The 27,567-nt window shown below is 39.8% G+C and overlaps 3 protein-coding genes across 7 annotated transcripts; 2 read left to right on the forward strand and 1 right to left on the reverse strand.

Annotated features, from left to right (window-relative positions):
* The first annotated feature begins 431 nt into the window (after nucleotides 1–431).
* On the forward strand, nucleotides 432–4,531 carry atp5mc1 (ATP synthase membrane subunit c locus 1). The gene is made up of 5 exons (XM_026360736.1): nucleotides 432–551; nucleotides 1,899–1,946; nucleotides 2,279–2,359; nucleotides 3,373–3,551; nucleotides 4,105–4,531. The coding sequence occupies exons 2-5, from the start codon at nucleotides 1,908–1,910 to the stop codon at nucleotides 4,217–4,219; spliced, it is 414 nt and encodes a 137-aa protein (XP_026216521.1). The 5' UTR covers nucleotides 432–551; nucleotides 1,899–1,907; the 3' UTR covers nucleotides 4,220–4,531.
* A 1,446-nt stretch (nucleotides 4,532–5,977) lies between these two features.
* Nucleotides 5,978–15,375, forward strand: ube2z (ubiquitin-conjugating enzyme E2Z). Of its 2 annotated transcripts, XM_026356867.1 has the most exons (8): nucleotides 5,978–6,877; nucleotides 7,290–7,362; nucleotides 8,677–8,864; nucleotides 9,345–9,456; nucleotides 10,619–10,731; nucleotides 10,860–10,950; nucleotides 12,352–12,560; nucleotides 13,019–15,375. In XM_026356867.1, the coding sequence occupies exons 1-7, from the start codon at nucleotides 6,411–6,413 to the stop codon at nucleotides 12,532–12,534; spliced, it is 1,227 nt and encodes a 408-aa protein (XP_026212652.1). In that variant the 5' UTR covers nucleotides 5,978–6,410; the 3' UTR covers nucleotides 12,535–12,560; nucleotides 13,019–15,375. The 2 variants fall into 2 exon arrangements, with proteins under 2 accessions (XP_026212652.1, XP_026212642.1); XM_026356857.1 differs by having other exon boundaries at nucleotides 12,352–15,375.
* A 1,255-nt stretch (nucleotides 15,376–16,630) lies between these two features.
* LOC113159670 (NACHT, LRR and PYD domains-containing protein 3-like) lies at nucleotides 16,631–26,570 on the reverse strand. 4 transcript variants are annotated; one of them, XM_026356497.1, is made up of 11 exons: nucleotides 26,438–26,570; nucleotides 25,176–25,310; nucleotides 23,478–23,763; nucleotides 23,275–23,382; nucleotides 20,953–22,765; nucleotides 20,621–20,785; nucleotides 20,229–20,402; nucleotides 18,889–19,062; nucleotides 18,077–18,247; nucleotides 17,903–17,949; nucleotides 16,631–17,334 (listed from the first exon to the last, which is right to left on the reverse strand). In XM_026356497.1, the coding sequence occupies exons 3-11, from the start codon at nucleotides 23,749–23,751 to the stop codon at nucleotides 16,778–16,780; spliced, it is 3,483 nt and encodes a 1,160-aa protein (XP_026212282.1). In that variant the 5' UTR covers nucleotides 23,752–23,763; nucleotides 25,176–25,310; nucleotides 26,438–26,570; the 3' UTR covers nucleotides 16,631–16,777. The 4 variants fall into 4 exon arrangements, with proteins under 4 accessions (XP_026212282.1, XP_026212290.1, XP_026212299.1 ...); XM_026356505.1 differs by having other exon boundaries at nucleotides 25,176–25,313; nucleotides 26,438–26,539; XM_026356514.1 differs by lacking the exon at nucleotides 25,176–25,310 and having other exon boundaries at nucleotides 26,438–26,539.
* Nucleotides 26,571–27,567: the final 997 nt, after the last annotated feature.

A 27,567-nucleotide genomic window follows, 5' to 3' on the forward strand; every position in this document is an offset into this window, starting at 1 on the left:
TGTTATTTGTGGATGATCGGCTCTACCAGTTAAGGCATAACCCTATTAGGGTGAAGTAATTGTTATTTGAACAAAGCAAAAAAAGAAATACATTTTATAAATATTGGCTTAATAAATGTTTTATGAATATATCTTAACATGTATCCTACAGCATACTCTCCTGTAGGCGGGACTAGCCATAGATTAACCAAATAACTACCGAGGACACTGGATGTGCTTTGAAAGGTCGCTCCTCGTAAAGTCGATGTTCCCGGCAATACTGTCCAATAGAATTAATGAAAGTTCATTAGGTCCCACCTTCATCATCCTTTTGGCCAATCAAAAACGTCGTAGTTCAATAAAGCTCTGTCTGATAGGCTGGAAAGATGGACGTAACATGGAGATGGGGCACATATGAATGAAGGAAGCTTCTCGCTGGCCAATGAGCATTTAGGACGTAGACGCTGAGCTTATAAATGACAAGGTGACAGCCTTTCTCGTTCTACATTCATTGACTGCCGCTGTGAGCGAGAGCAGCTAATCCCGGACCCTCCGAAAGCCGCAACTAACCGGTAAAATAGGCCTTTATTAAGCGCCACACTTCTTCTACGACAACGTTGCATTGGTTCAAATGCACGCGTGTCTAGCATTTAAACTCTTTACTGTACGAGCTCTCAGACAACGCCTGGAAAGCTTGCGGTCATTGCTAACTTTTGGTAGCTAAGTGAGGCAGCTAGGTCGGCCATTCAATGGCTTAGTTCTTTACAATACAATCAGAGTCGATAAGTAACGCTGTGTGTGTCCTTGGTGGATCTAAGAAAATGGTAACCGTAGAGCAGAGTCTGTCTCTTTCAGCTTTTGTGATATTACTGCTGTAATAACGGTGTAAGCAGCGTGACACATACCGGTCACAGCGCGGCCAGGCTGCGTCGATAGTGTACTGAACGTAAAATGTCTGACACAAGGCCTGCCGTACTCCAAGTCAGTCGGCCGCTACAAGGGCACCTATGTCGGATTCCTGCGGCGACATGTCGGACCTTGTCATTATACCACTGCTGTTTAGGTTTCTTTTAACTGGGGGTGTACCGTGTTTGCTGTCTAGGCCCCATGTGACCGCCTGTGGCTCATTTTTGACCTTCACGGCTGCAGGTTGGTTAGCTTAGCTACTTAGCTTAGCGCCAGCTACCAGGCAGACTCGTATCTTCACAGGTGAAGCTAACGTACAAACTAGCTTTTCTTCTGATCTTGCTACAGTTAAAGTCATTAACGCGTTGACGAAATTTAGATATTTGCGTATGGTAAACATCCAAACTTAATCTAATATTGGTTAAGAGACTGTGAACGTAAGATTGTAGAAACCATTCTGCAGCATGTGTGGGTTTGTCAAGGTTCATTTGGATCCTTGGCTGATCCTTGGAGTAGTCGGTTCAATTGGATTAGCTTTACAGTTGAGCTGTCCCAGGAGGAACAGACCAGTGTCTGCCCTCCCTGGGCAGTATATCAGGCTTGATTGTTGTATGATGCAGAATAACATTTTGCTTGGTGACCTTCTGCATTGGACACTTACTTTATTCTACAAGTGCAGCAGAGAACTACACATTGAGTTCTCGCGTAGTCGGACTCTTACTGACAGCTCACTTGCATTATGAGGTAGAAGTCATCTCCTTGTAAAGTGCAATGAGGTTTAATAAAAAGTGCTTGACCTTCTTGAAATTAATATTTTAAGGCCTGCACCATAATGCAATGGAGCATCAGTCTTTCATTTGTTTTCATAATTTTGTTCCACTTAACTTCTAATAGGTGTTGATTGTCCATAACAAAGCACTTAACATTTGTTTCTTGAACATGCAGCCTTAACCTAGTTGACAATATATTGCATGTTCAACTAGGCACTTAATTATGTGATGTTGTCTCTTCAGGTTCCAGCCATGTATGCCTGCGCCAAGTTTGTCACCTCTCCTGCCCTGGTACGTGTTCTCATGCTTTTGGGAAATGATGGAGGTGGAGTTTGAGATTTGTACCATAGTTAAATAATCAGTAGTAAAGCTAAATTTTCATGTAGTGGATGTTGTCTGAGTGTACCTTTTGTTAAGACATTTATTTATTTATTTTTTGCAATCATTCTTTGATTTCTGATATCAATATACTAGTTGTTTCAGTTGATGTGCTTGGATTACCTGTAGGGCTTTTCTTTTTACAATTGTTTTTTTACAAATGTAACAGGATGATGTATTGTGGAAGTGCTATTAAGTTTACCAGGGTGTGTCTACTTGTACTGAGTTTGCTTTTCTATCTGTAGCTGCGTGGGGGGTCCAGAGTCCTCGCCCGGCCAGTCTCAGTCTCCCTGTTTAACAGACCAGAAGTCACAGTGGAGCAGCAGGTCAGTCCTTTCACCTTCCAACCTTATTTAAACTGACATTGCTTTCTGGCCAACATGTCTAATACATTGCCCATCCAATAAAAAAATAGACTGGATTCAATTAATATGGGTAAGAGCCTCCCATTGGATAATTACTGCATAGATGACTAAGTTTCAGCTGGCAACAAGTTATTTAACTCTAACTGATGCAGTGAGTAGCTTCTCATTTCTTAAACATGTCAGAAGATGCAACCTGTGGTCGTTGCAGAGATGTTTTTGTTTTAGAAGGATCAAATTTTTTGCATGCATCAAGCAAAAACCATTGAAGGAGATTGCTGAAAGTGCTAATAGTGGGTTAAGAGCTGTCCAACGCATTGTCAAAAGCTGGAAGGATAGTGGGAACCCATCATCTTCAAGAAAGAAATGTGATCCGGAAGAAATTATCATGATTGCCAATTACATTTCCACATCCACAATGCGAAGGGAACTTAAGGGATTGGGAATAAAAGGCAGTGTAGCCTTAAGAAAGGCTTTTGTTGTTTGGGGGCTAAAAGGGTTTTAATTTTCTAGGGAGTATAAAGATTGGACTCTGGAGCAATGGAATGGTTCCAGAGTGATCAATATATCAGGATAAGAGAGGCAGGTAGGGTGATGCACCCATCACTGGGGCAGCAGTTGGCTCAGTTGGTATAGCAGTCATCTATAAACCCCAGGGTTAATGTTTCCTGTTCCTTCTGGCTATATGTTGATGTGTCCTTGAACAAGTATAAAGCGTCAGTATTATGCCTAGTGGCTACTGTACAAGCCTGTGGGGGGCATCTGGGGTTGCTGCAGTTAAACAGGTCTAGGTTCAGCAGCATTATCTGCCCAAATAATGAGATCAGCTGACTACCTGCATATACTGAATGACCAGGTTATTCCATCAATGGATTTTTTTTTTTTTTTTTTTCATAAGGGGGGTGTAGATCCCCCACCCCCAAGATAACATCTATTGTTGATAACATCAATATTGGTTCTTTAAAATCCCCTCACAGGCCCTTTTGCCCGTTAGCCGGTCTGCAGTCCTGTCCCGCTCCCTCCAGACCAGCGCTGTCTCCCGGGACATTGACACCGCTGCCAAGTTCATCGGTGCTGGTGCTGCCACAGTGGGTGTGGCCGGCTCAGGAGCTGGAATCGGAACAGTGTTCGGCAGCCTCATCATTGGTTACGCCAGGTAATGAGCCATAGATGGTTAAATTGACAGTACTACCACTAAATTTACATTTTACATTTACATTTAGTCATTTAGCAGAATGGTGGTTCGTTGTTTCTGGAAGTCTTGTCAAAAACAATTAATGGACATCGCACAACACGTGTACAATTTAGTGTCCCATATGATGTCATGGTCATTTGTTTTAGAATGGTCTTCATTAGTGAGGACATCTACAGGTCTGATAATTAAGTTTCTGATTCTGTTAAACACAAACGGTTTTGTTACTCGGTCTATAATATTACACTTGTGTATGACTGTAGCTAAATACAGTAGCCCACAGTGCAGAGATTGGCAGGTGGTGCTGGATTGAAATAAATTATGGTTGAATTCTGTGTAAAGGACTGTGGGGAACAATCAGTGTTTATACTCATGTGGTCCCCACTCTAGCTCTAATGCATTTGAATGTACACTGTATGCACTGGTGGAAAATTTGAAAAGTTTGAGGAACCTTGTGAGTTATGTTGAAATAAACATTGAATTAGCTGCTAATGTGGCCTACTTTTGTCCTCCACAGGAACCCCTCCCTGAAGCAGCAGCTCTTCTCCTACGCCATCCTGGGATTTGCTCTGTCTGAGGCTATGGGTCTCTTCTGTCTGATGGTGGCGTTCCTCATCCTGTTTGCCATGTAAACATGGAAACACGCCTGCACCTCTCCCTTTCACTTATCCCCTTTTCCCACCATCCTGGTCTCCTTACCCTCCTTGTTCCCTTCTCTTTCCCTTCCTTCCATCTGGAGGGGGGTTTCCAGAACGGGAACTCTGAACGCGCTGATGGGCCATTCCAATCAACGGAAATAATAAAGGAAATATTTACATCTGAGGTTAACACACCTCCAATTAAACATTTTTATGTTCCTACGCTTATTTTTGTTTTTCTGAAGTTTTATGTAAGACCTCACTTCGGTTTAAATCTGTCCAAAATAAATGGTTGGGATAACTTAAGTTGGTCTTTTTGTCATTGCCAAGAAAATTATTATGCATACAAAATGCTGTGTTCAACCCCGTAAAGGCCATGAAATCAGGAGCTGTAGTTGTGACATGGAACCGGGCTACCCTCTTCCTCTAGTCTTAATTTGGAAATTGGTGCTAATGGAGGCTGGTATGCACGAGAGAACACATTTAGTTTATTTAAAAAAAAAAAAATTGAATTGTCAGATGTTTGTGCCGCATGCAATTAAGGTTGGTCCTTGTCCTGAACTTGCCAACAGAATAAAACCAGTTCTGGATTCAGGTAAAGTGCAGTTGGGCTTGATACAAAATTAATAGTGCCACCTTTATAAAAGGGGAAAACTGAATTCTGACCTTAAAATGTCAATCTTCTGTGAGTAATATAGCTTTACTCAAAAGCATTTTACCAAAAGTGTGTACTTTCATATTCATGATTCCTAAATAAGTCAATTCTAAGAATAACAATACTGAGTGAAATCTGCTTTTGCATTGGTGTAAAATTTTGATGCAGAATCCTCAATTTTAGCATTTTAATTGTCAAACTTGTCCTGCAATTGTCTTTGTTTCAAGGTACATTGGACACATTTCCCATTCCCCAACTGAACAGTGGCTTCAAAGACTTATTGCTGAGGGGCATACATCATCTCAAGATGAAATCACATAGGCTAATCTTTTTAAATAAGTACAGTAAATCCATCTAATAATAAAAGCAAACTAATTAACACATTTTATCTCTCTAAGTATGATCTTACATTTGGTTAAATCATTCTTAGTGCTTGTGTCTTTAGTGAAACATTCACTAACTTAATGTGGAGTTGACGGATAGGATCTGGCTTTGTTACTGTCTGAATTAATCATATATTTTGTTTGCTTTCCTTGACCACAGCAGGAATGATATATAGGCCTATTTACATTATCAACTTTACATGATCTGGCTTGTCATACTTATGGCCAAATTCTGTATTCATAAGTGAAAACTCTTTTCTGCTCTAATCTATTAAATGAAAACTTGGTTTTTATTTGCAATCATTCAAAGAGGATAACAATCAGAATGCCCCGGTTTAATCGCATCAAATGCTTGTTTATCTCTATGATATATACCTTTATGTAACGTGATAAAAATGTGTTCAAATTGATTCAATAAAGATCCATCTGCTTAAATCCCGTTATAATCTAACAATAAGACTATTTAGTTCTATCCAAATGAGGTCAGGGTCAGGAGGTTAAAGGAACTATAAAGCTCCGTCTTGTAACCTGCATTTATTTATGTAACTTAGTATTGAAGATGTATATATTGACATGCTTTTTTTCTATTTTTGACTTTACAATGGTTTCATAATGAAAATTGTTCTTTTTTTATTTCTATTTCAGAGTAACATTTTTGGAAACGCCTGAGGAGGAATTTTATTTTGAAAGTTCGGTCCGGATGTTGCGTGTGGCACCATAACAGAGTAGTTTGGGGAGGAATCAGATCCTGAAGTTGCGCTACGGTGGAGGACCAGTGGAGATGTGGCCGCTATAAAACTTCATATTCTGACACAGTATTTCTTTAAACCGATAACAGCGTGGCGGTAAACTCATTCTTAAGCCGAAGGAGGGCGGTAATTTTGCTGACAAGTGAATACTTTTTGAAGGCCTGGGGGAAAAACGGAGTTAAGCTAACGATAAATAGCCACTATGTCGTCGGAGGAAATGTCTTGTTTTCTGGCCTCGCACCTGTGTTCGCCTCGACCCTGTTCGCTTGCTCTCTGATCCCACTGGACGACAAGACAAGCAGAGGTAACTTCGCACTCCACTGCCGATCCCGCGAACAGCTAGCGCTATAAATTAGTCAACACCAACGGCTTTGCTCTAGCTCGCTAGCTACCGAGCCATGGCGGACAGCTTTGGAGAGGAGTCCAGCGGCGGTGCCCTTGGCATTGGCGTTACCGGCCAGGGCAGCGGAGCGTCGCTGCTGCCGACTTTGGCCAACTCTCTGCCGGCTGGGTACTCGGCAGCCAGCGGTGCTCACTCCAGCCCCAACCCGGCCTCTCCTCCTCTTGCAGCGGCCGCTCAGAGTGGCCTAACCGCTGTGGTTGCCCCTATGTCTGCTGTCACTGCTACCCCAGCCGGACTTGGGAACACATTTACCCCAGGCTCCTCGCCACCAGTCGTGGCCGTGTCTCCGACCGTGCACACCTCTTCGCCTCTCCCAGGGATAGGGCTAGGGGTCGGCGGAATGGCTGGGGTGGCAGGAGCAGGCCTTCTGTCCCAAATCCACGCTACGTCCTGGGACCCGACACTCAGTACAGACTGGGACAACGAAAAGGCTTCGCAACAGTGCATCCTGAGAATAAAGAGGTAATAAAACACTCCCAAGAGACTAAACAGTTTTGAAAATGGCCACAGTCTGTGTTTTTAGGGGAGCTAAAAGTCTTAAGTCGTCAATAGAAGGAGCAAAATCGAAAGTGAAAGCTTTTACAAAGTTTCTTCCATCAGTGAAACCTTTAGGGACTTTACAAATGAAGAGACATTACAGGAAACGTCTGTATTTACTTAAATTTTTAATTTAAAGAGCTATTAGGACAGATTATCCACATCACATAAAGAAAAGATGTATTTTACATGATGATGACATGTTGATTGCCTAAGCTGATGCTTGGATTTCACTGTAGATGCAGTAGTTTAAACTGTGTATGATTCAGTTCATCTCTACAATCCTTTACTTTTTTGGGAACATCATCTCTGTCCCTCTGGCTTTCTGTCTCTGCAGAGATATCATGTCCATCTACAAAGAACCTCCACCAGGGATGTTTGTTGTCCCTGATCCTCAGGACATGACCAAGGTAAACTGCCAGTATTCAGTGTATGGCTGCATTTCTTGTACCTTAATAGAATCCAAATCTAAAAAAAAAAAGAGAAAACCACACCAATGGATTGGAGCTGCTTTCTACCTGTTGATCTGCTGTTATTATGGGATCACTGCCAGTGGTCCAGGGGCAGGTAAATAAGTATGGCAGGCAAGTTGATTGGTCAGTCGTTGGCAACTGATGGTGAAAGTCAATTCACTGTGATGCTAAGTGGTTAAAGCTAACCCACAAGTCCGTGACAAAGTTTTCCTTGCAGTCAGTGTACAGAGTAAATGTTTCAAAATAATGTCAATGGGAGCATATGAAGCAACTAAAAGAACAAGGGGAGTGCCAAGTGTCATAGAGAGTTCACCTGGGTGAAGCAACATGACAGTAGGAGCATGTACTGCTTGGTTTACTGGTGTTCTGAATACCTGTCCTACATGTGCCATCTGCTACACTAGAGTTAGGGGTTAGTGTTGGAGAATTGACATTAGGATATTCTCATAAGGTAGGACAAATCATTAGAACTCAGATTTGGTGCTAAGGTCCACTAAGGGGGAACCAGCAACTACAGTAGTAACTCATTAAAAGCATTTAACTGCATGCTGGACCCTGACCACCTGCCACTGTGAATTTAACACTTGTATTTCTATCTGATCTAAATGTTTGTCAAATGCAAAATTGGGAAAACCCAAATTAAACCAAAATAGGGAAAAAAGTCTGACTCAGTACAGCTTATGTTTTTGTAGCTCTTGCCATTATTCCTGTCAGTTAAAATATGGTTTAGACAGTAAAACAAACCTAATATTAAACAAACACACACAAATAAACGCATAATACACTGCTGATGAAGATTGAAGTTGTGTGTAAAAGTTTCAGAAAGAAGTTTTCCAGTATTCCAGGATATTGCAGGTGTCCTGTTGATCTGAAAATTGGAACATCCTGCTCACTCATAGGATAAAACATGTGACCCACTGCTGCCAAATTGGGGTTTGCTCGAGCTTAAATGAGACTGGAAACCACCATTAACAAACATGGAACAAGTGAAGTTTTTAGGTCATAAAATTATTTACACTTGATATTCTTCTCACTTGTACATTTGTTCCTTAAAGTGGTGTCTAATGTAGATGTTATCAGTTGTTTCTAGGTCAAATTTTCTGCTCAATGGTGTGTTCATCCTCAGCATTCCTCTACCCTATATACATCTCTTATGATCTTTCTTCCCTCAACATCCTTCCTCTCTTGTCTATTAACAGAACTTATCTCTTGTCCTGACAAAAGGTTTTTTCTTTCTTTCTCTCCTTGCAGATCCATGCCCTGATAACAGGGCCATTTGACACACCATACGAGGGCGGTTTCTTCCTGTTCCTGTTCCGCTGTCCCCCAGACTACCCCATCCACCCACCTAGAGTCAAGCTCATCACCACTGGCCACAACACTGTTCGCTTTAACCCCAACTTCTACCGCAACGGCAAGGTCTGCCTCAGTATCCTGGGGTAAGTCTGGGTTTATTTCTTTCATGTGCAGATGTGATGAGGAGCTCAAGCGAAAACATAACTGCACTTTTTACAGAACTGTGAAGAAAATGATGTTGTGTTCTCTTGCCAAATGAACAGTAAAATTAACAAAAAATGATGTATTTACAAAGCAATAATGTTTTGATCTACAATGTTGTCAAAACACAACCAAGTTATATTTTGGATTCAAGCTTAGTAACACCGAGCAGAGAGAAGTACTGTGTGAAACGTGCACGATGAAAATTGCAAGCTCACATACAACAGTGCGATGAATGTATGACAGTGAAGATCTTGACTAGTAAAGAGACAGCTGAAAGTCTCATTGGACTGAGGTCTTTTTAGCCGGTCCTCACAATGAGAAGGGTGTGAAAAGAGCAATTTCAGGGTTAAGACTAGGTTGTCCTGACACTTACTGCTGTGCAAAAATGTGTGTGTGTGTGTGTGTGTGTGTGTGTGTAGGACATGGACAGGCCCAGCATGGAGTCCAGCCCAGAGTATCTCATCTGTCCTCATCTCCATCCAGTCTCTGATGACAGAGAACCCCTATCACAATGAACCTGGCTTTGAACAGGTACTTGAAAAACAACAGCAACACATCTTAGCAACTAAATCAATACAGCTTTTATTAAAGGCTCTTTACCACATCCACTGAAACACACTGTGTGAGTGTTATGTGGAGACAGAGTTAATGAACGCATCATACTGTCCAAAGTAGCTGCCAAAGTAAAACACAAACGCACAAAAGTTTATTTATTTGTGTCTGTTGTTCACAAAAAGTCAAAATTGTCCCAATCTGGTTTTCTAGCATTTCCTAAAACTGCAATTATTATACTTCTATCCCACTAACGAGCACTCTGTGGAGTCCTTCTGTTTGTCTGCTCTGTACTATCAAATCAACTCAGACAGCAGGACAGTCTGCAGAGCAAGAGATAATTAAATATTATTTTAATGGATGTATACAGTTTTGTAAATACATTCACTCACCAAATACTTTTGGGAAAACTAGTAGCATTTTCTCAAATGCATAATCAGTGTGCACACAACCTATAAACAGTGTAATATAATATAGTGTATGCAATATGTAGTGTAATATATAGTATATAGTGTAATATATAGTATATAGTGTAATATATAGTATATAGTGTAATATATAGTGAATAGAGACTAAATGGAAAATTGTGTCCTTCTTAAAAATACAGATACAGATTGAGCTAATGACATTTTCTTTGCCCAGAAATAAAGACAATAGCACCAGGCTTTTTATAGAACATTTAAGACACTGGCATAGACTAGAACAAAGCAGGTTATTTGTCTTTGCTAATTTAACCTTAGTCCCATCAGTCTCATTTATATTTACTGCTCAGCATATGAAATATACAGAATTATACAGAATATGTACAGAAAATATACAGAACGGAATAAAAGTTTGGGGTGGCAGCCTACTGTTCACAACTTACAGCTACAACTTGACCATTAGATGAGGTTGAGCTGGGAAAAATGTCCATATCTAGTTTGTGAATTTTGTATTTTAAGGAGGAAAGGGAAGACATTTTGCTTTTTGGTAGCTGTGTGTACCACAACTTAAACAAAATACTGCTTAAGACATCTTTAATTGTCCTACATCACTTAGTCAAATATGGCTTTTCCTAATTCATCACCACCACCATGTAGATGACTTTTTAATGGACTTTGTTGAACTTACTACACAAGCCTCTGCTCTGTATGTGTCTCAGGAACGCCACCCAGGAGACAGTAAGAACTATAACGAGTGCATCCGCCACGAAACCATGAGGGTGGCAGTGTGCGACATGCTAGAAGGCAAAGTCCCGTGTCCTGAAGCTCTGTGGTGAGACTCAAATTGTTTGTCCAACTTCTTGAGCCTGCCTGATTTCTTCCATCCTTTCCCACTTTGCCTTCTTTTACTCTTCTCCTGTCTGATCATAAGCTGACTCATGTGGGCTTGTGTGTTTTTAGGAGCGTGATGGAAAAGTCCTTCCTGGAGTATTATGATTTCTATGAAGGAGTCTGCAAAGAGAGGCTGCACCTACAGGGACAGAACATGCAGGTGACTATAGTTTCTCAATTTCCTCTCATCTGTTTGTTTAATTTTCCATTTGCAGATGTTGTTGTGTGAGAATGTAGTTTTTTTTTTTCAATATTCTTTCAATTATTTAAAAAAATGACAGCATGTAAATGTAGGCATATGTTATGGTATTATAAAACGTCACATATTGTAACATAGGAGATAAATGTTGTCTTGTCATTTTGTTTTTTATCTCTAGGAAGTTTTATTTCTCAATGAAAGGTTTCATATACGATGTAGTAAATTAAGTCATTATGATTCAGAACTGACAAAACACTCCTGTCCTAAACAAACACAGATAAACTAAACTAAACTAAAGGCAAAGAATTAAACTCAAATATATCTATTTTTCCACACTGTGCCTATAAGTCAGTGTATGGTTATGGTATATATAACAGACACTTAGCATTCCAACTGAGCTGTGGTGTTTATTATGTTATTAAGATGCAACAAAAACATCCTTTCCATGAAATGAAACCTGAAATAATAGTTAAACAATTGCAGATTTTTGAGATGATTTCCGGCTGCTGCTGCTGGAATGGTCACTAACTGTAGCTTATGCAACATTAGCTTGTTTACAGTGTTTCCACAATTTTACTATCTACTCACCAAAATCCAAAGTAATTACAAACAGGGCTTCAGGAGCACTCTCAGTGCAAATCACTCTCTCTGCAGCCGAGATGGTTTGTGAACTCACAAACCTGCCATCACTACCATGCGGTTGTAGTTGAACTATTTGCTCATTGCAGCTTGACCTACATTTGATTTTAATTTAGTTTAGGTCACATGACTCGTGTTCGTCCACTCAGTGTGTTCAGTATAGTGGCCCTTGTCCTCACAAGGACCCCTGGGGCAGTGCAACTTGTTTGAAATTGATTATTTAGATAATTATTTTTCACATTTAGTGCATAATGTTTTTTTTAACTGTTTTATTATGTAATCAATCAGACAGTCCTATAGGACATGGAGTTCAATAATCTAACCACATTAAGACTGGATTACAATATAAACAGCAGACAAGGGTTCTACAGTATATAATTGCTGGGCAGCTTTGAGCTTCTGATGAAGCTGCTTGGCATCAGTCAAATGTAGAAACATGAGAGAGACATGTGGATGCTGAGGACCACTGTGGATACAATCTGTATGTGGATGATGAAGTCAAGCTTAAAAAACGTTTCAAACCAGAGAGGGAAATAGTTTGTGTGAGAGGCTCCAACAAATACTAAATTAATATAAATCTAGATTTTTTGTGACATAAACAAATGTTACACCTCTACTTCAGTGACGAACACACGTACGTGTAAAACACATATACATCCAAAGCAAGTAGCAGTTGCTGCTGTTCATGACCAGACATGTCTCACCCTTGTCTCCTCTACCCAGGACCCATTTGGCGAAAAACGTGGCCGCTTCGACTACCAGGGCCTGCTGGCTCGCCTCAGCGCCACACATAGGAGAATACGGGAGAAAAACCTGGCACAGGATGAACACAACGACGATGATTCTGATTCAGACACCAGCTCCTCAGGGACGGATCCCGATAGCCAAGGCAGCTCTCAGCCCTGACTCCTTGGACAGACCTGGACTTCAAGGCAGGCCAAAAACTAAGACAAAGGATGCCTTTTTTTTTGTTGTTTGTTTGTTTGCGGTGGCGGAACAAAATGAGTATGGGTCTATGTTTTTGGCTATAGTAAGTCTAGGGTCCAGGATTGGAATCAAGGTTCTGTAATGGATGTTACAGAGAAGAAATTTTAATGGTTCCTTGTCATTGAAAAAATCTTCAAGGCACCATCCATTGGTCAAATGCTGGTAAATTTGGCCTAGAGTGGTGTCTTGCTGCTACATTTGCAGCTAACCAGCTCTCATTCCTGTTCGATTCTAAAAGATAGCTGTCCTGATGCCTATAGATATAGACTTTGACATCAAGGCACACCAGGCCGCGTTGCTTGTGAAATATTAGTTTCACACCAATATTCTAAAGAAGTTGTTCAACTTTGATTCACAAGTCCAAACTGATATATCATTTTATTTTTTACCCCTGTTCCCAAAGGAAATGTGTGGTGAAGAAGGACAAGAGGAAGTCCAGCAACTCCCGTAGGCTTTAAAGTGGAGGCATGTTTTGGACTGAAGGGACTTACAGTGAATCGGGGTGATTTGCCACTGATGATGATCGGGTGCATTGTTTATTTGGAAAGCCTGCTGTTGCTGGGTTGCTGACTCTTATGGTTATCCAGTCAAGATACAAGCCGAACCATCTCTTACTGATGCAAGATCCATCTGGGCTTGGGAGGAGGGAGCTAATGGGGGCAGGACGGCTTTTGTGTCTGAATGAAGGCCTGACCAAAGGCGTTGATTGCGTCTGTACACAGTTACATACATAAGGCAAATCAGTTCTTGTTTTTTTTTAAATATATATTTTGAAATATTTTTTGACGAGAAAAAAAAAACAACCCAACAGATAGCTGCAGTAATTAGTACCCCTCCTTTTACCACTACATGACTGCCTCAGTTTTTCTCACACAGCCTGAACACAGTGAATAGTGGAGGGGGCGTGTGTTTTTTTTTGTTTTTTTTTTTTTTTTTGTTTTTTTTAAAGAGAAAATACTCAAAGCATAAGTTCTGATTATTTTTTTTCTTCAAGTTGTATCTTGATACAGTCCTCACATGCCCATATGTAGATTGAAGTCTCTGTAATCATTCCGCCTGTTGACACTGGCAGTGAAGAGATTGATTTCTTGCTTCAGTCCATTGTGAAGGATGAGAAAATCTCCAATCCTTTGTTCTAGTCCTTTTTTTTTTTAGCAGTGTGAGTCAAATCAAGTGAGTTTTTTTTTGTCCTGTGGACAGCAACACCACTATAAGGACAGATCTTTCAGCAACAGTTCACAAAGAAAACCCTATCAGTGAAAACTTAAGAGATTTAACACTGGAAGATTACAGAAGTGTATTGAATTCACAAAACAAAAAGACCCTGCCGTTATGAAAGCCACAATGAAGAGTTAATAGTTCAACATGCTTAATGTTATAAAACATAAACAGCCTCCTCTTGTCTGGACATATACCGGCTTGTAGAAGACGTGACCTGTTACCATGGAAGCAGAGATTTATTCCTAAACAGAGTTCACTAATACATGCTCAGTTTTGCTTGTTTTTATGAGCGTGTCACTTGAAAAGTCCTAACCTAAGGTGTGGTCAGCTTTCTCTCATTGTCTCATGCTATAATGCTCCTAGTGGCAACACTCACGCTTGCAGTGACACGCTCATTAACTCAAAAACACTACACTAAATTTCTAGGTGTTGCCTAGCTCTAAGTGTCCATGTGCTTGGATGAACTATGTTTGGGGCATTACACTAAGCTGTAATGTAGCTTATTAGCGATTAAGTTGTGGTACACAGCATTGGATAAAAACAGTGATTCTCAGTTTTGAGACTCCATAAATCTATTGTGATCCCATAATTATAAAATAACAAGCCAAAATGTTAACATACGGGCTCCAATTCTTTTGTGAATTCAATGCACGACATTAAAAATTCTTTATACTGACTTGTAACTGCCTTTAGTATACATATATCATGTGACTTGTATTAAGGTAGAGCTGGAAAAATGGTCCAAGCTTTATACTTTAAGGCAACAGGTAACAGTTTGTAAAATATGTTTATAAGATCTTCAGTACAGTAAACAGTACAGTTAGCTTAACATAAAGGCTGGAAATGGAAAAACAGCCAGCCTGGATTTATCATGTGGGATGTTTAATCTGTACGAAACAGAGGTGCAAGAAAATCAAAAATGTCTGTTTTTTTTCCAGTCTTTGTTCTAAGATAACTGGTTGATGGCTTCAGCCCTATATTTTCCAGACAAATATGAGAGTGCTAGCTTCTTCACTAAGTCTCTGACAGAAAACAAATCACACAGTCCACATTCAAGCTCTTCAAATTTCAGTGTACAACTCTTTTTGGCAAGGTGAGACAAGGCGTGCGTGTCTGTAGTTCCCTTCTGCCTTCCATCGCCCTCCAGTGCCTGCTTTTAACTCTCCACAGCCATGTTGATGGAGAGAGCATTCTTCAAACCTTGGTTCACTGGCAGGGAGTAGTTTGACGATCCAAACGGGATTCATAGTCTAGGGCATTCCTTTCATTTCTTTTATTTTGTTATAGAATGGTTACATGAGAAGCACTTCCTAGCAGAATATATGTGATTGCCAAAATGTTGCAACTGACTTCTTGAAGTGGAAGCAAAGAGATCATATCCCTGTGTGGTCGTGTTGTGTTTGGTCTGCTTAAAGCAGAGTTGTTCTGTGACTCTTTAAAGCCTGGATTACTGATGGAAGTTATCATTTCCAGGTCCTGACAATGTTTGTATTGTACAGAGGTTAAAGAAAAGTACAGAATAAAGTGTTGTTCAGTCTGTGTATGTGTAACTAGTGTTTATTTCCTGTTCCTGAAAACCCCCGGTTAAAGCAAAGATTGGCCAGGCCAGATGACACATTTTGTTCAACATTAATAAGTCTTTCTTCAATGCTCTGGGATCGTTTCCCCTTTAAAGAGGCCTTTAGATAGAGAATGCTGAAATCCTGGGACATTTGTACAAATGTGTAAAACATGTAACAATATGTTGGAACAGTGATCAGCCACAGTTCAAGTCAAATCTGACTACAACTAACTTACAATCCCACAGTACTGCATGCACACGTGGATATGCAGGTTGTCTGCAAATAAGATTCTTAAGGGTTGCGCTCCACCAGGTTCTCGTCTGACATATGGAAACAGTGTTCTAGGTTTAGATTTTGAGTGAGTGAGTGTGTGTGTGTGTGTGTTCTCGGACCTCTCAGAATTGTGTGTAACAAAGTTCAGTTGAATGGTAACATTTGAATGCTTTAACATTTTTCATATTTAAACCACTGCTTCATACTTCTGCCACATTCCAAGTTGCCCTGTTGTGTCCACCAACACACCCTCAACCTACACACTTCATAATGCTTCTTGAACACACAGTCTAGTAGGCAATACCAGAGGATCCCATGCAGATGCTTAGACTGTGTAGACATTAGAGGCTTTAATGCTTAATCCCAGTTTTTTAGACAGATTCAGTCTTTTAATGTTGATTCACATCACATAATAATAAATTTGTCAACATGGGGACAGCTGCCAGACAGTATGTATTTGCATTGCTACAGGTTTTACCCAAGGAAACATCATCATGTAGCCAGAAGAAACTAGGAACTTAACCACTAACCCTGGGATTGATGAATGACTCTACCAGCTAAGTTACTGCTGGTTGTTACGCTCTATTCACTTTTTTTTTTCTTTATACAAGGCCTTGTTTCTGCAACTTAGCTTCCTTTGCTTGATATTCAGGATGTACTGTATGTGACTTTTCTGTTTCTTCTGGCCCTCAAACCCTGCTCTCAGTGTCATGAAGGCAACAGAAACATGTGCACAGAGTATGGTGCTACTACTAAACCATGCTCATAAACTATCTAATTTGTACTCTCATTTTATTATATTTTTTGGCATAGTTATCTATGTTCACAGTTTAGTGTAACATTAAGTGCTTGAGCCTGGACTTCTTCATCAGGTCTTGTCTTTAGTAATACCAGGCTTGGAGCTCAGAGTCAATAACAGGTCTGAAGGTAAAGAAAGGAAAAAACAGACTCAGACATAATTGGTTTTGGTTGTTTAATAGCAGTGGCAATAGACTCATACCAGTGTAAACTCATAATTCAGTTTTCAAACTCATGTTCTAGTAGTTTTGCCTCTTCTGTGGGACATGTCTTACTGGCTGAAGCCTCGTGTCAGCAGCAGTATTTGTCTACTCTCCCTCTCCCATATGACATACAGTCACTGTGGAATCCAAACGATTCATATACTCAAACCCAAACACGGGATAGAGAGGTTCAGTGAAGGTGCACTGGAAGGTGTGAAGGTGGATCAGAGTGCCAGAGGAAACTCTGTAGAAAGATAGAGTGCCAGCGGGCCAGTCCAGATACACTGCTACTATGTCAGAAACTGAGGTGGGAGCAGATATGCACGCATACATCCTGTTACTGTTTAAGGCAGAGTAATGGCCATGAGAGAAGCACACACTCCAAGATTTATCACTTAACCCAAGGTAACAGTCAGCGCCGCTTCCACTCCTTCTGATTCCTCTGTAAGTCATTCCAATAAACACACAGCCTCTCCTCTCCACCTCCCAGTAACAGCGGCCAGTCAGACCATTCGTACACAGAATCTGCTTCCAGTGGTGGAATCTCTCTGAATGATCAGGATATGGCTGCTTCTCTTTCACCAGCGTCACTGTCCTATTGTCCTCGGACACGGACAGGTACGTGCTGGCTGTGTTAAGATCCAGGGTGAGTTCACATGCATCTGATAGAGAGATCGAGAAACAGTTCAGATGCAGGTAACACTGCATAAGTGCAGTCACGTCAAGTTAACGTATTCCAACCGAACATAAGCCAAACAATAGAAACTATTTCCACAACTGTACAATAACGAATTAGTATCATATCAACACGGCATAAAAAAGACTGAGCCCCTGAAATGTAGTTCTGTACTGCTATCAACATTTAAATAATAATAGTGTACCCAGAGTTGGAGTGGCACCCTGTGCCAGTATGAGTTCTGGTCTTGTCGGCCACTGTGGTGCTTTTTTTCCATCCATCCCTGCACTTACTGATTTTGACTAAACACACCTGATCCAGATAATCAGCAGTAGGTGTGTACAAAGTATAATTTATGATTTATAAAGGACATTTCTTCTATAATTATAATATTTTTTAAAATAATTTCTCAGATATGTTCTTTTGTCTGCCTCCAGATTTGTGTCTGTGGGGAAACAGTATCTTTATTTAAGCTCAATGTGCCTCCTCCCTTCACAGCACTAATGAAAAGATTTTATTTGTCATTTTTATAGTCCAACTGACTACATACTCACACTTCCTCAGGCCAGATTTCAACCAGCATATTCCATTAGGGTCCAATCTAGGGAAATAAATAAAATCATCAGACTTTGGCAAGTGTGTAAGTATAGAAACTTTATCAGTTACAACCTTGTTATATAAACTGTAGAAATGTGATTTGTTTTCTAGAAGCCTTCAGATCTCCCTACCTGAGAGTATTCAGTTCCTGCTGTGGATTCTCCAATCCAGCAGAGAGCAGCACTTCTGAGTCTCCTGGATAATTGTAGCTCAGATCCAGCTCTCTCAGATGGGAGGGGTTTGAGCTCAGAGCTAAGGCCAAAGAAGCACAGCCTTTCTCTGTAATTAGACAGCCTGACAACCTACAAACACAAAAGACAGACGGTTTTAGACAGCAGTCACACTAACATTTGCTTCCCATTTGTGCATAGAATATGTAAAACAGGTTGTTTAAATGATTGTTTAATTAAAAATTTAACATTATTAATCAGTGCGCCATTGCACTGATTCTGCAAATCACTGACACTTTACTGGAGTCACAAACATCATTCTGCAAAAAGATCTGGTCCTGGTGTTTTGATGGCGGTGCTGGAGAGCATTACATATTGGTTCAAAATCTTCCATTGGCTCTCCCATTGCAAACGCCATAGCATATGCTTTAATATAGATTTAATTGTTGAACTGTACCATGCAGTGCACGTGTCAAAGCATATGTATTCATGGTCATTTATTATATTTGTCAAGTTGTCACCTATTAAATTATCTTGTCACTTCAGCAGATCTTCAGTGTGCTTGCTTTCTTAATAACTGTCCTTTGGCATGTTAGGTCTTGGCACAACAGATAATATGACAAACAAAGGGAATGCAGATTATTTATAAAATTCCAGAATGTAATTCAGAAAATAAAATAAACTTTTAGATTAAAACTCCACATTAGATGTAGTCTATTCCCTGAAACTGCATACAAAGCAAGATTTAAATAATCAAAGTGTGGATTCCTGACTTGAGAGTTTCCAGACTACAGTGTGGACTCATCAGTCCACCAGAGAGCAGCTTCACTCCTGAATCCTGCAGGTCATTGTTACTCAGGTCTAGTCTTCTAAGCGTGGAGGACTGGAAACTGAGAACTGAAGCCAGGACTTCACAACTTCTCTCTGAGAGGTTACAAACATCCAACCTAAAGAACATTAAATAAAAAAAAAATTACACCTGTCAAATGTAATTTAGCAAAATTATATAGCACACACTAATCTGAACATAGGCCAATACAGGTAGTCTGGTTTTAGCAAAGCCCATGCTTACTGGATTATTATAGTTTTGCTCACTAATGCCTTTCTTTATTTTTTCAGGGTTAATAGAACGTGAATTACACGGTGGAAAACATATGTGAACCTTTCAGAATTTTATGCTTTTCTGCATTAATTTGTCATAGAATGTGATTTGATCAAGTAAAGAGTATTAATATAATGTACCTAAAATAATAACACACAAAAAATCTGATCTTTTATGCCTTTTTTGAGAACGACCATAAAAACCTCATAGTGCTAGTGGAAAAAAGTATGTGAACCATTGGACTAATGACCTCAAAAAAGCTATCTTGGAGTCAGGCGTTAACATAATTAATACAAATACGTACAAATTATTTTGGCGTATGTGGACTAGAGCTACTTTGACTGACAGAAAAACACTCAAACTTTTTGAGTTCCCACCATCATGAACCATGCCTCTCCAAAAGGAGTTTCAGAAGATCTACGATCAATCATTGATGATTTCCATAAAACTGGAGAGGGTTACAAAGTGATGTCAAAGAAATTAACCAGTCTACAGTCTACAGTTTGTTTAACAAATGGAGACACTTTGGGAGTGTGGCTACTCTACGAAGAAGTGGGCGGCCAGTCAAAATGACCCCAAGTACACAACAAACGCTCATCAATGAGGTACAGAAGCAACCCAGAGTGACACATCCGCACGTTTACAAAAAGGCACATTGACACTTCACCCCAGTGTTGGCAAAATGTTTTGTGGACTGACAAAACTCAGATTGAACTATTTGGAAAAAACACCCAACACTACATGTGTTAATACTCTTGATATGAAGATTAGATCACATTTTATGACAAATTAATCCAGAAAACCATGACCCGACTCTTGCCTCTGTAGGTCAAGCTGTTGAGGAATACTTTCTTCAGAGCTACAAGGTGATGTGTTGTATATTTTGAATTAAAAAGTTGAAACAAATATAAAGTGACAGCCTGATTCTCTAACCTCTCACTATACATTATATTTGAATTCCAAACAAATTGAAACCATGTAGAGTGAAACTGCATTTTCATTATCGTTGACCTGAGCATTTCCAGTTTAGAGCACGTGCTCATCAGTCCGGCAGAGAGCCCCTCTACTGCTGCATCACAGAGGGCATTGTTACTCAAGTCCAGCTCTTTCAGACAGGAGGATTGTGAGCTGAACACTGAGGACAGAGCTTCAGAGCTTCTCCAGGACAGTTTACAGCCACTCAGTCTAAATGGGAGTCAGAAACAGAAGAAGCTCACTATATATTTAACTTGCCTATATGTGCAAAGACACAAACACTGTATAAAACATATCTGCTGTTTATGCCCATTTAGTCATAGTAGTAGTAGTTACAGTAGTAGTTAGTATCCCACAGATAAGACAAATGTATAACACAGATAACAATGATTACCAATTGTGTTTCAGTTAAAGTGAAGCAAACTGACCGCAACTTTTCCACTTTACAGTGCAGTCCAACAGAGAGCAGCTTCACCCCTGAATCGTGCAAGTTGTTGTTACTCAGGTCCAGCTCTCTCAGACGGGAGAACTGCGAGCTGAGAACTGAAGCCAGAGCTTCACAGCCTCTCTCTGTCAGGTTACAGCCACTCACACTAATGAACAAACAGTGATACAACAGCTTTGATTCAGTTAGCACAGTGAATGCTAATAATTATTACATTAGGAATCTGCAGGTTTAACAAGTAATAAAATTGATTTAAAAAAATCACTTCATAGAAATGTATTCACAATGTTAAATGTAATATTATCTTATACCTACAACAATACATTACAGTTCTTGATCACTGGTAGCAGCCTCAGTAGACCTTCCTCTGAAGTAGTGTACTTCATAAGGTCAAACGCATCCAGCTCTTTTTCTGAAGACAGCAAGATGAAGCCCAGAGCAGACCATTGAGCAGGAGACAATCTGTCTGTGGAAAGGCTTCCTGAATTTAGGTACTGTTGGATCTCCTCAACCAAAGAATTGTCATTAAGTTCATTCAGACAGTGGAACAGGTTGATGCACCTCTCTGGAGATGGGTTCTCCCGGATCTTTTCCTTGATGTACTGCACTGTTTCTTGGTTGGCCTTTGAAGTACTTACAGTCTTTTTTAGTAGGTCTTGTAGGCTGTTTTGATTGGTCTCTAGAAGGAGACCCAGAAGGAAGCGCAGGAACAAGTCCAGGTGTCCATCTGGACTTTGTAAAGCCTTGTTCACTGCCATTCCTTGGACCTCTGCTACAGAAGGTTTGCTGAACTTGCGTTGATTTGGCACCAGTACATTTTTGTTTTTGTTAATAAGAGACTGCACCACATAAACAGCAGCCAAAAACTCCTGAATGCTTAGATGGACAAAGCTGAACATCTTATCCTCATCCTTGGCCTTCCACCGACGATCTTTTTTAAAGACCTGTGTAAATACTCCAGAGTACACAGAGGCCTTGTTAATATCAATGCCACTCTCTTTGAGATCTTTTTCATAGAAAACGAGGTTCCTCTTTTCCAACTGTTGAAAAGACAGCTTTGCAAGCGACTGAATGTACTGAACACTCTTCTCTGTGTCATACTTCTTCTTTGTTTGCCTGATCTGAAACATCAAGAATTCTATGTATAACTCAGTCAAGGTCTTGGGTAGCTCTCCTCCCTCTCTGGTTTTCAACACATCCTCCAGAACTGTAGCAGTGATCCAGCAGAACACCGGAATGTGGCACATGATGTGGAGGCTTCGTGATGCCTTGACATGGGAGAAGATTCTGCCATGCAGTTCCTCATCTCTGAATCGCTTTCTGAAGTACTCCTCCTTCTGTGGGTCAGTGAAGCCTCTCACCTCTGTTATGATGTCAACAAAGTCAAGAGGAATCTGATTGGCTGCTGCTGGTCGTGTGGTTATCCAAAGGCGAGCAGAGGGAAGTAGCTCCCCCTTGATGAGGCTTGTCAGCAAGATTTCAATTTCCATATCCTGTGTCACATCAATAGGATAGGTCTCAGCAGTAAATTCAAGCTGAAGGCGGCTTTCATCCAAGCCATCAAGAACAAACAAAAGTTTAAATTCACTCTTGTCATAGTTGGTGTTTCCTGAAGCCTGTAGTTTTGTGAAGATATCATTAAGATCCTGTTCCCTGATGTCTTTGGTTTCCCTGATACACTCATGAATGAGCTCAGAGAAATGATACCTTCTACCCTTCAGTAAATTCAGCTGTCGGAAGCTGAAGGGAAATATGAAATGCACATCTTGATAGGCTCTTCCTTCAGCCCAGTCAAGGATAAACTTTTGTACAAGAAAGGTTTTGCCAATTCCTGCAATCCCATTGGTCAGTACTGTTCTTACAGGTGCTAATTTTCCAGAGGGGTGTTTGAAGATGTTGCTGGTTTGGACTGGTTCGTCAATTCCTCCTTGCTCTCTTGGTGCCACCTCAATTAGCCTGACCTCATGCTGCCTGTTGATGTTCACAACACGACCATATGTGATGTAGAGGCCTATGTAGATGTCGTCCAGGTGTTTTTTATCCATCCTTTCCGACCAGCCTTCTTGTGCACACATAAACCTGCTCTGGAAGTGTGATTGGAGGGTTCGCTGGTAGGATGCAATGGGTTCTGGAGGATTAGAGTATCAAGGTTTGTATACAAAGGTGTATTGATATTATTATACAGACATGGGAAGAATTGTTGGTAGCCTTTCATTAAAGTCAGAAAAACTACAATGATTACTGAAATAACTTTAAGTTAATATATTAAAGTAATTATAAATATAACATTACAAAACTAACTCATGAAAATCAGACATAGCTTTTGAGTTGTGATTCAACAGAAGTTTTTAAAAATACAAACTAATCAAACTGGTCTGGACAATACTAATGTACCTCTTGAAAAAAGTGTGTCCTGTAATTAGAACAGGTGTAATCAGTAATCAATTTGTAATTGTAATTGAAGTGAATTGAGTGAAAAGTAATCACTGTGCTGTTTGGTATCATGGTGTGTACCACAGGACGTTTCAAGAGTTTTAAGTTATTTCAGTGGCCATTGTGGGTTTTTCTAATTTTAACGGAAGGATACCAACCTTTTTTTCCACTTTCCACTCTGTATACAGAATGTAAAGAACAGACCTTCACTTCGTCTGCTATTGGTGAGAGAGTGAAGAAGAGATGGTCCTTGTGGTTGAATGGATGATTCTTTACTGATCTCTGAAGGTTCACCAACATCATGCACATAAACTGAAAGATAAAGAGAGAGAAAAAGAATCCCTCAAACTCTACATTTTCTATAAAGCAGAACTTTGGTTTTTCACGTTACAGATTGGATGACTTACATTTGGGTCCTTGGCTGATGTTGGACAGTCTCTGCACAAGATCATTCCTGTTGATCCTTGTCAACACTTTCTTAATCACCTCCACAGACTGTTCATTGTAGGTCTGCAGTATCAAGTCTAGTGTGTCCGGCCTGTCTGCCTTCTTCAAATGGCTTTTGGGGATGGCTGGGATGTTTTTCAAGATTTCAGCCTGCTGCAGGTGCCACTTAAAGATTTTTAGCTCTTCATCTCCCAGATCCATCAGTGTTTCCAGGAGCGGCTCCGTAACTGCCATCGCCGGGTGCTTCTGGTAAATCAGACAATGTTTCAGGAATAGGATCAAAAAGGAATTTTCTGAACACTGGTAATAACTGAAGTGAATTAGTTCATTATCAGTCAAAAAAATAGACCCAGAGCTGCTTTTGGAGTGATCAGCTTACAGCATAACAAATGTCTGAGTGACAAAAACTCAAATTCGCATAACTTCTATTCCTAATATTGTATCTATTGTAATATCTTTGGTGAACTTTTCACTGAGACTCCAAAAGGCTAAGATCACTCCATATGTCCATCAGGGAGATCATAACTGAAGACTCCCTCAAGTCTCTTCTTATGTTATTGTCCACAGAGCAAGCATATTCAGGCAGGTTAGGAACCCACATTTATCTGAGTCTTTTAGCTGTTAGCTAGTTTGCAGATTCAGATTCTTAACAAAAAATATAATCAACTAATAAATGCCGTTGTACTGTATCATCAGTGAAGTAGCTGTCAGTACATAAAGTGGTTCACATTATTTTATTAATTGCTGTGAAAATAGTAGAAACCAACTTGGACTTCTACAGTTAACTTTATGTTGGTTTCAGTTTAAGGTGGACTTTAAAAGTTTAAATACAAGAAGACGTTGCCTCATTTGCAGTCTTTTGTCATGCACATGCTTCCTTGAAAAAACGGCATTAGAAACCCAGCTATGAAGGAATCTACTTGGGAAATGCAGATCTTTCTAATCCCCAGGTTTGCCATTTACATGACAGTTGAAGAAATCAGCTTTTAGTTCAAAGCACCATTGTGCTTATGTGGTGTCTGTACCGCTGTACATTCTGTAGTTGGTCTGTGTTGGTGAAAGTACAGTACAACATTGGACCCCACACCAATATGAGTAAGGTGTGCCTTTCTGGGATATTCTGCTGCTTTACATTGTCCCCTTTTGGTCTTCTTTCATCTACCGTCACATATTACATTGATTAATTTTACCACTTCCCTACTAGATTATTTCTAGTGCCTCTACTTTGCCCCGAGTCTTCCCTCAAACCTTGAATTTTAGTTGTGAGTTATATAGACCTTTTGCCTGCCTTGTCACTGTGATTTTTTTGCCCTTTTTTTACAAGTAATCAATGTGCTTATTGTTTTTGAACTTGGCTCAGTGCTGTTTATTATTTTGTTTGTTACTGGGCCTGTGACTTGTGCCTTCAAGATTCAAGGAAATGTATAATGGCTTAGTGTACTCTGATACTTGAAGCCGTACTTAATACAATAATGTAAGAGCATTTAAATTAATTTAACATTTAATTTACAATCGGAGTCCAAAAATATAGAGATATCCACAGAAAGCAAACAAAGCCAAGGGGAGGTGTCAGAGAAGAGGAGGGGGGAGAAGAACAGGAGCAGATTCTAATGGAGTCTTCAGGGAAGAACAGGCAGAATGAGAAACACAAAACTCACAGATGAGGGTCAGGGAGAGGCAGGGTCAGAAACCGGCGAGGTCGATAACAGGTTATCCGATACAGAAGTGTCGCTGGATAGAGTTCACACAGGAAGTAGTAAAAACTATCTGGAGGGGAAAATGAACCACTGGACCTGCTAATAAAGGGAAGGAGAGAACAGATGAGGGCAAAGAGCAGGTAGGAGGGACAGACAAGCTGGAGGGGCGGAGACCGTGAAAAGTTTGTTTTATTTTATACATATAATGTATGTCTTCATAATAATAATAATAATAATAATAATAATAATAATAATAATAGTGTACTTGTAATATGTTTCATTTTTGCAAATTTTTTGCACACTTCTCTATTTTCATTCTTTTGCACCTTACTATTGTTTTGGAGCTGTTGTAACAATTGAATTTCCCCACTGTGGGATCAATAACAGGACTTAAAACATGCAGCATCAATAAATGTTTTGTGATAATAGCTTAAATTGAAGATTAACAAGGCGTTTTTAAAAATAAAATATTCTTAGAAAATAATTCCACTGCTACAAACCCCTTTTCCAAAAAAAGTGCCGTAAAATGTTATCAGTTTGTCAGACAAAAGAACAAAGCAAAGATTTTCAGTGTTTCCACTGAACAAATTAATTGTATTTTGTCAATAAATAAATTTAGAGATTGATGCTTCAACACACATACAGTTCAAGTGCAGTCTTGTATCCAACAAGAATTAATATTTTCAGTTCCCAAACCATTCACAAGTGTAGTTGAAAACAAAGGTGATGTAACACAATGGTAAACATGACTCTGTTCCAGCCTTCTGAATGTGTTGTGGCATCAAACCCTACATTTGCTTAAACAGTGTTAACCAGATACCATGAAGTTAGTAAGACACTGTAAATCTTGAAATCTTTAAAAAAAGGTTTAAGGGAAGTCAATCACAGACTTTATTTTTATTTGATTAAAACGAGTCCCACTTTCCCTTGCAATGAAGTTTGTAAAATGCAGTAGTGAATTTAAAGTTGCAGGTTGCTGAATTCTTATATTATTATTACTAGTAGTAGGTATAATTTAATATATATACTATTATTCAGCAGAAATGATCCAAACTGGCATACAAGTTCTGGTATGTTCTCACGTCTGACTTTACCACAGCAACCTGCAGGCCTCATTCTGGTAAGACTAACATGTAAATCTATCTTACAGACACTTCATTCAGGTCCCAGTGTTACAGCACCAATAATCCAATTAGTACAGTACAGAAACACGGAGTACTCACATCCAAATACTCTTCATGTATAGGCCATATTTCAGATTCACTCACTGTCCAGGAGCCCGATTTATATAACCAAAGCTGAGGGGTTGAGTTTAGTAAGTAAAGTTGAGTAAATCATAACAACTCCCTTGTTTCTTTGTCTCCACACTTCCTGTGGACGCTGAAAGTGGAAGTGGTCTGACACAACGTTTCATTTCCACATTCTTCAAAGCGTGAGACAGCTTCAAAAGTTTTTGTCGTGGAAAGAGCTCGAAATCCAAAGTGAATGCTTTTTTTTTAAGTTTAAAAAATAACTCGCTTATTGCCTGCACGGTCAACCAGCAGTAAGTAGCTGACAGACTCAATGATCTGTCTTTGTGCTCAAACATTACGCGTGGACAGGGCCGGATCTGAACCTTTTGGTTCCCTGGCCCAAACATCCTCTGGCGCCCCTGACAGGATTCCGTTGGACATTAGAATATCTGATGACAATATTGCCTCATGCTATCAACACTGTTAGTGTCTTTACATGAACACTTGTTAGGCTATATTGTCCTATTTGAACCACAATCAGAAGATGATGAAGAGAATTCATCATGGGCACATTTGAATGATTTGTTGATGTGTTAGATATGCCTGTTTATGTGTCATGGAAGCTGGATACTGGCCTCAAACATGTCCAGATGCTCTCCTGGCACATGAACCAAAAAGGTTTTCGGGCTTCTTGGTTTGGTTACACATTGTGCGGCTCACTACACCTACACACTTGTGTTTTTTGTGCTGGTGCCATCTGTCCACTCTGCTTGGCCCATAGGCTTTACATTATGTGTGGTGGTTCACAGTTCACAGTTCAGAGATTGGGTGGAGAAAAGGAAGGTGTGAATGCAGACCAGCATGAAGAGGCAGACAGGTTTAAAGGTACTGCATTATTTTACTCTAATGAAAAGTTGCCTACTTGTTACTGTGGCCCATTTTAATGAAGTAAAATTATTGTGTAAAAGTAACTTATTTCAAATTGACTTTAAGATATTTAAAATTGATCTTAAGACATTTATTTTTGTTTTTTTATTTTACTTTTAAAGACAGTGCAGGATCTAACATGTCTTTTTTATTTCAGATTTAATAATCAAACAAAACAAAAACACTGCATAATT

Source organism: Anabas testudineus, chromosome 8, assembly GCF_900324465.2.
Source record: "Anabas testudineus chromosome 8, fAnaTes1.2, whole genome shotgun sequence".
NCBI classification, from domain to species: domain Eukaryota; kingdom Metazoa; phylum Chordata; class Actinopteri; order Anabantiformes; family Anabantidae; genus Anabas; species Anabas testudineus.

Coding starts and splice junctions, on each gene's coding strand:
- ube2z (XM_026356857.1), top strand. CDS start 6,411: ATGGCGGACAGCTTTGGAGAGGAGTCCAGCGGCGGTGCCCTTGGCATT. Junction 7,363..8,676: donor ATCCTCAGGACATGACCAAG/GTAAACTGCCAG, acceptor CTCTCCTTGCAG/ATCCATGCCCTGATAACAGG. Junction 10,732..10,859: donor CCGTGTCCTGAAGCTCTGTG/GTGAGACTCAAA, acceptor GTGTGTTTTTAG/GAGCGTGATGGAAAAGTCCT.
- atp5mc1 (XM_026360736.1), top strand. CDS start 1,908: ATGTATGCCTGCGCCAAGTTTGTCACCTCTCCTGCCCTG. Junction 1,947..2,278: donor TTGTCACCTCTCCTGCCCTG/GTACGTGTTCTC, acceptor TTCTATCTGTAG/CTGCGTGGGGGGTCCAGAGT. Junction 3,552..4,104: donor CTCATCATTGGTTACGCCAG/GTAATGAGCCAT, acceptor TGTCCTCCACAG/GAACCCCTCCCTGAAGCAGC.
- LOC113159670 (XM_026356497.1), bottom strand. CDS start 23,751: ATGGCAGTTACGGAGCCGCTCCTGGAAACACTGATGGATCTGGGAGAT. Junction 22,766..23,274: donor CAATAGCAGACGAAGTGAAG/GTCTGTTCTTTA, acceptor CTAATCCTCCAG/AACCCATTGCATCCTACCAG. Junction 20,403..20,620: donor TGTAAAGTGGAAAAGTTGCG/GTCAGTTTGCTT, acceptor ACTCCCATTTAG/ACTGAGTGGCTGTAAACTGT.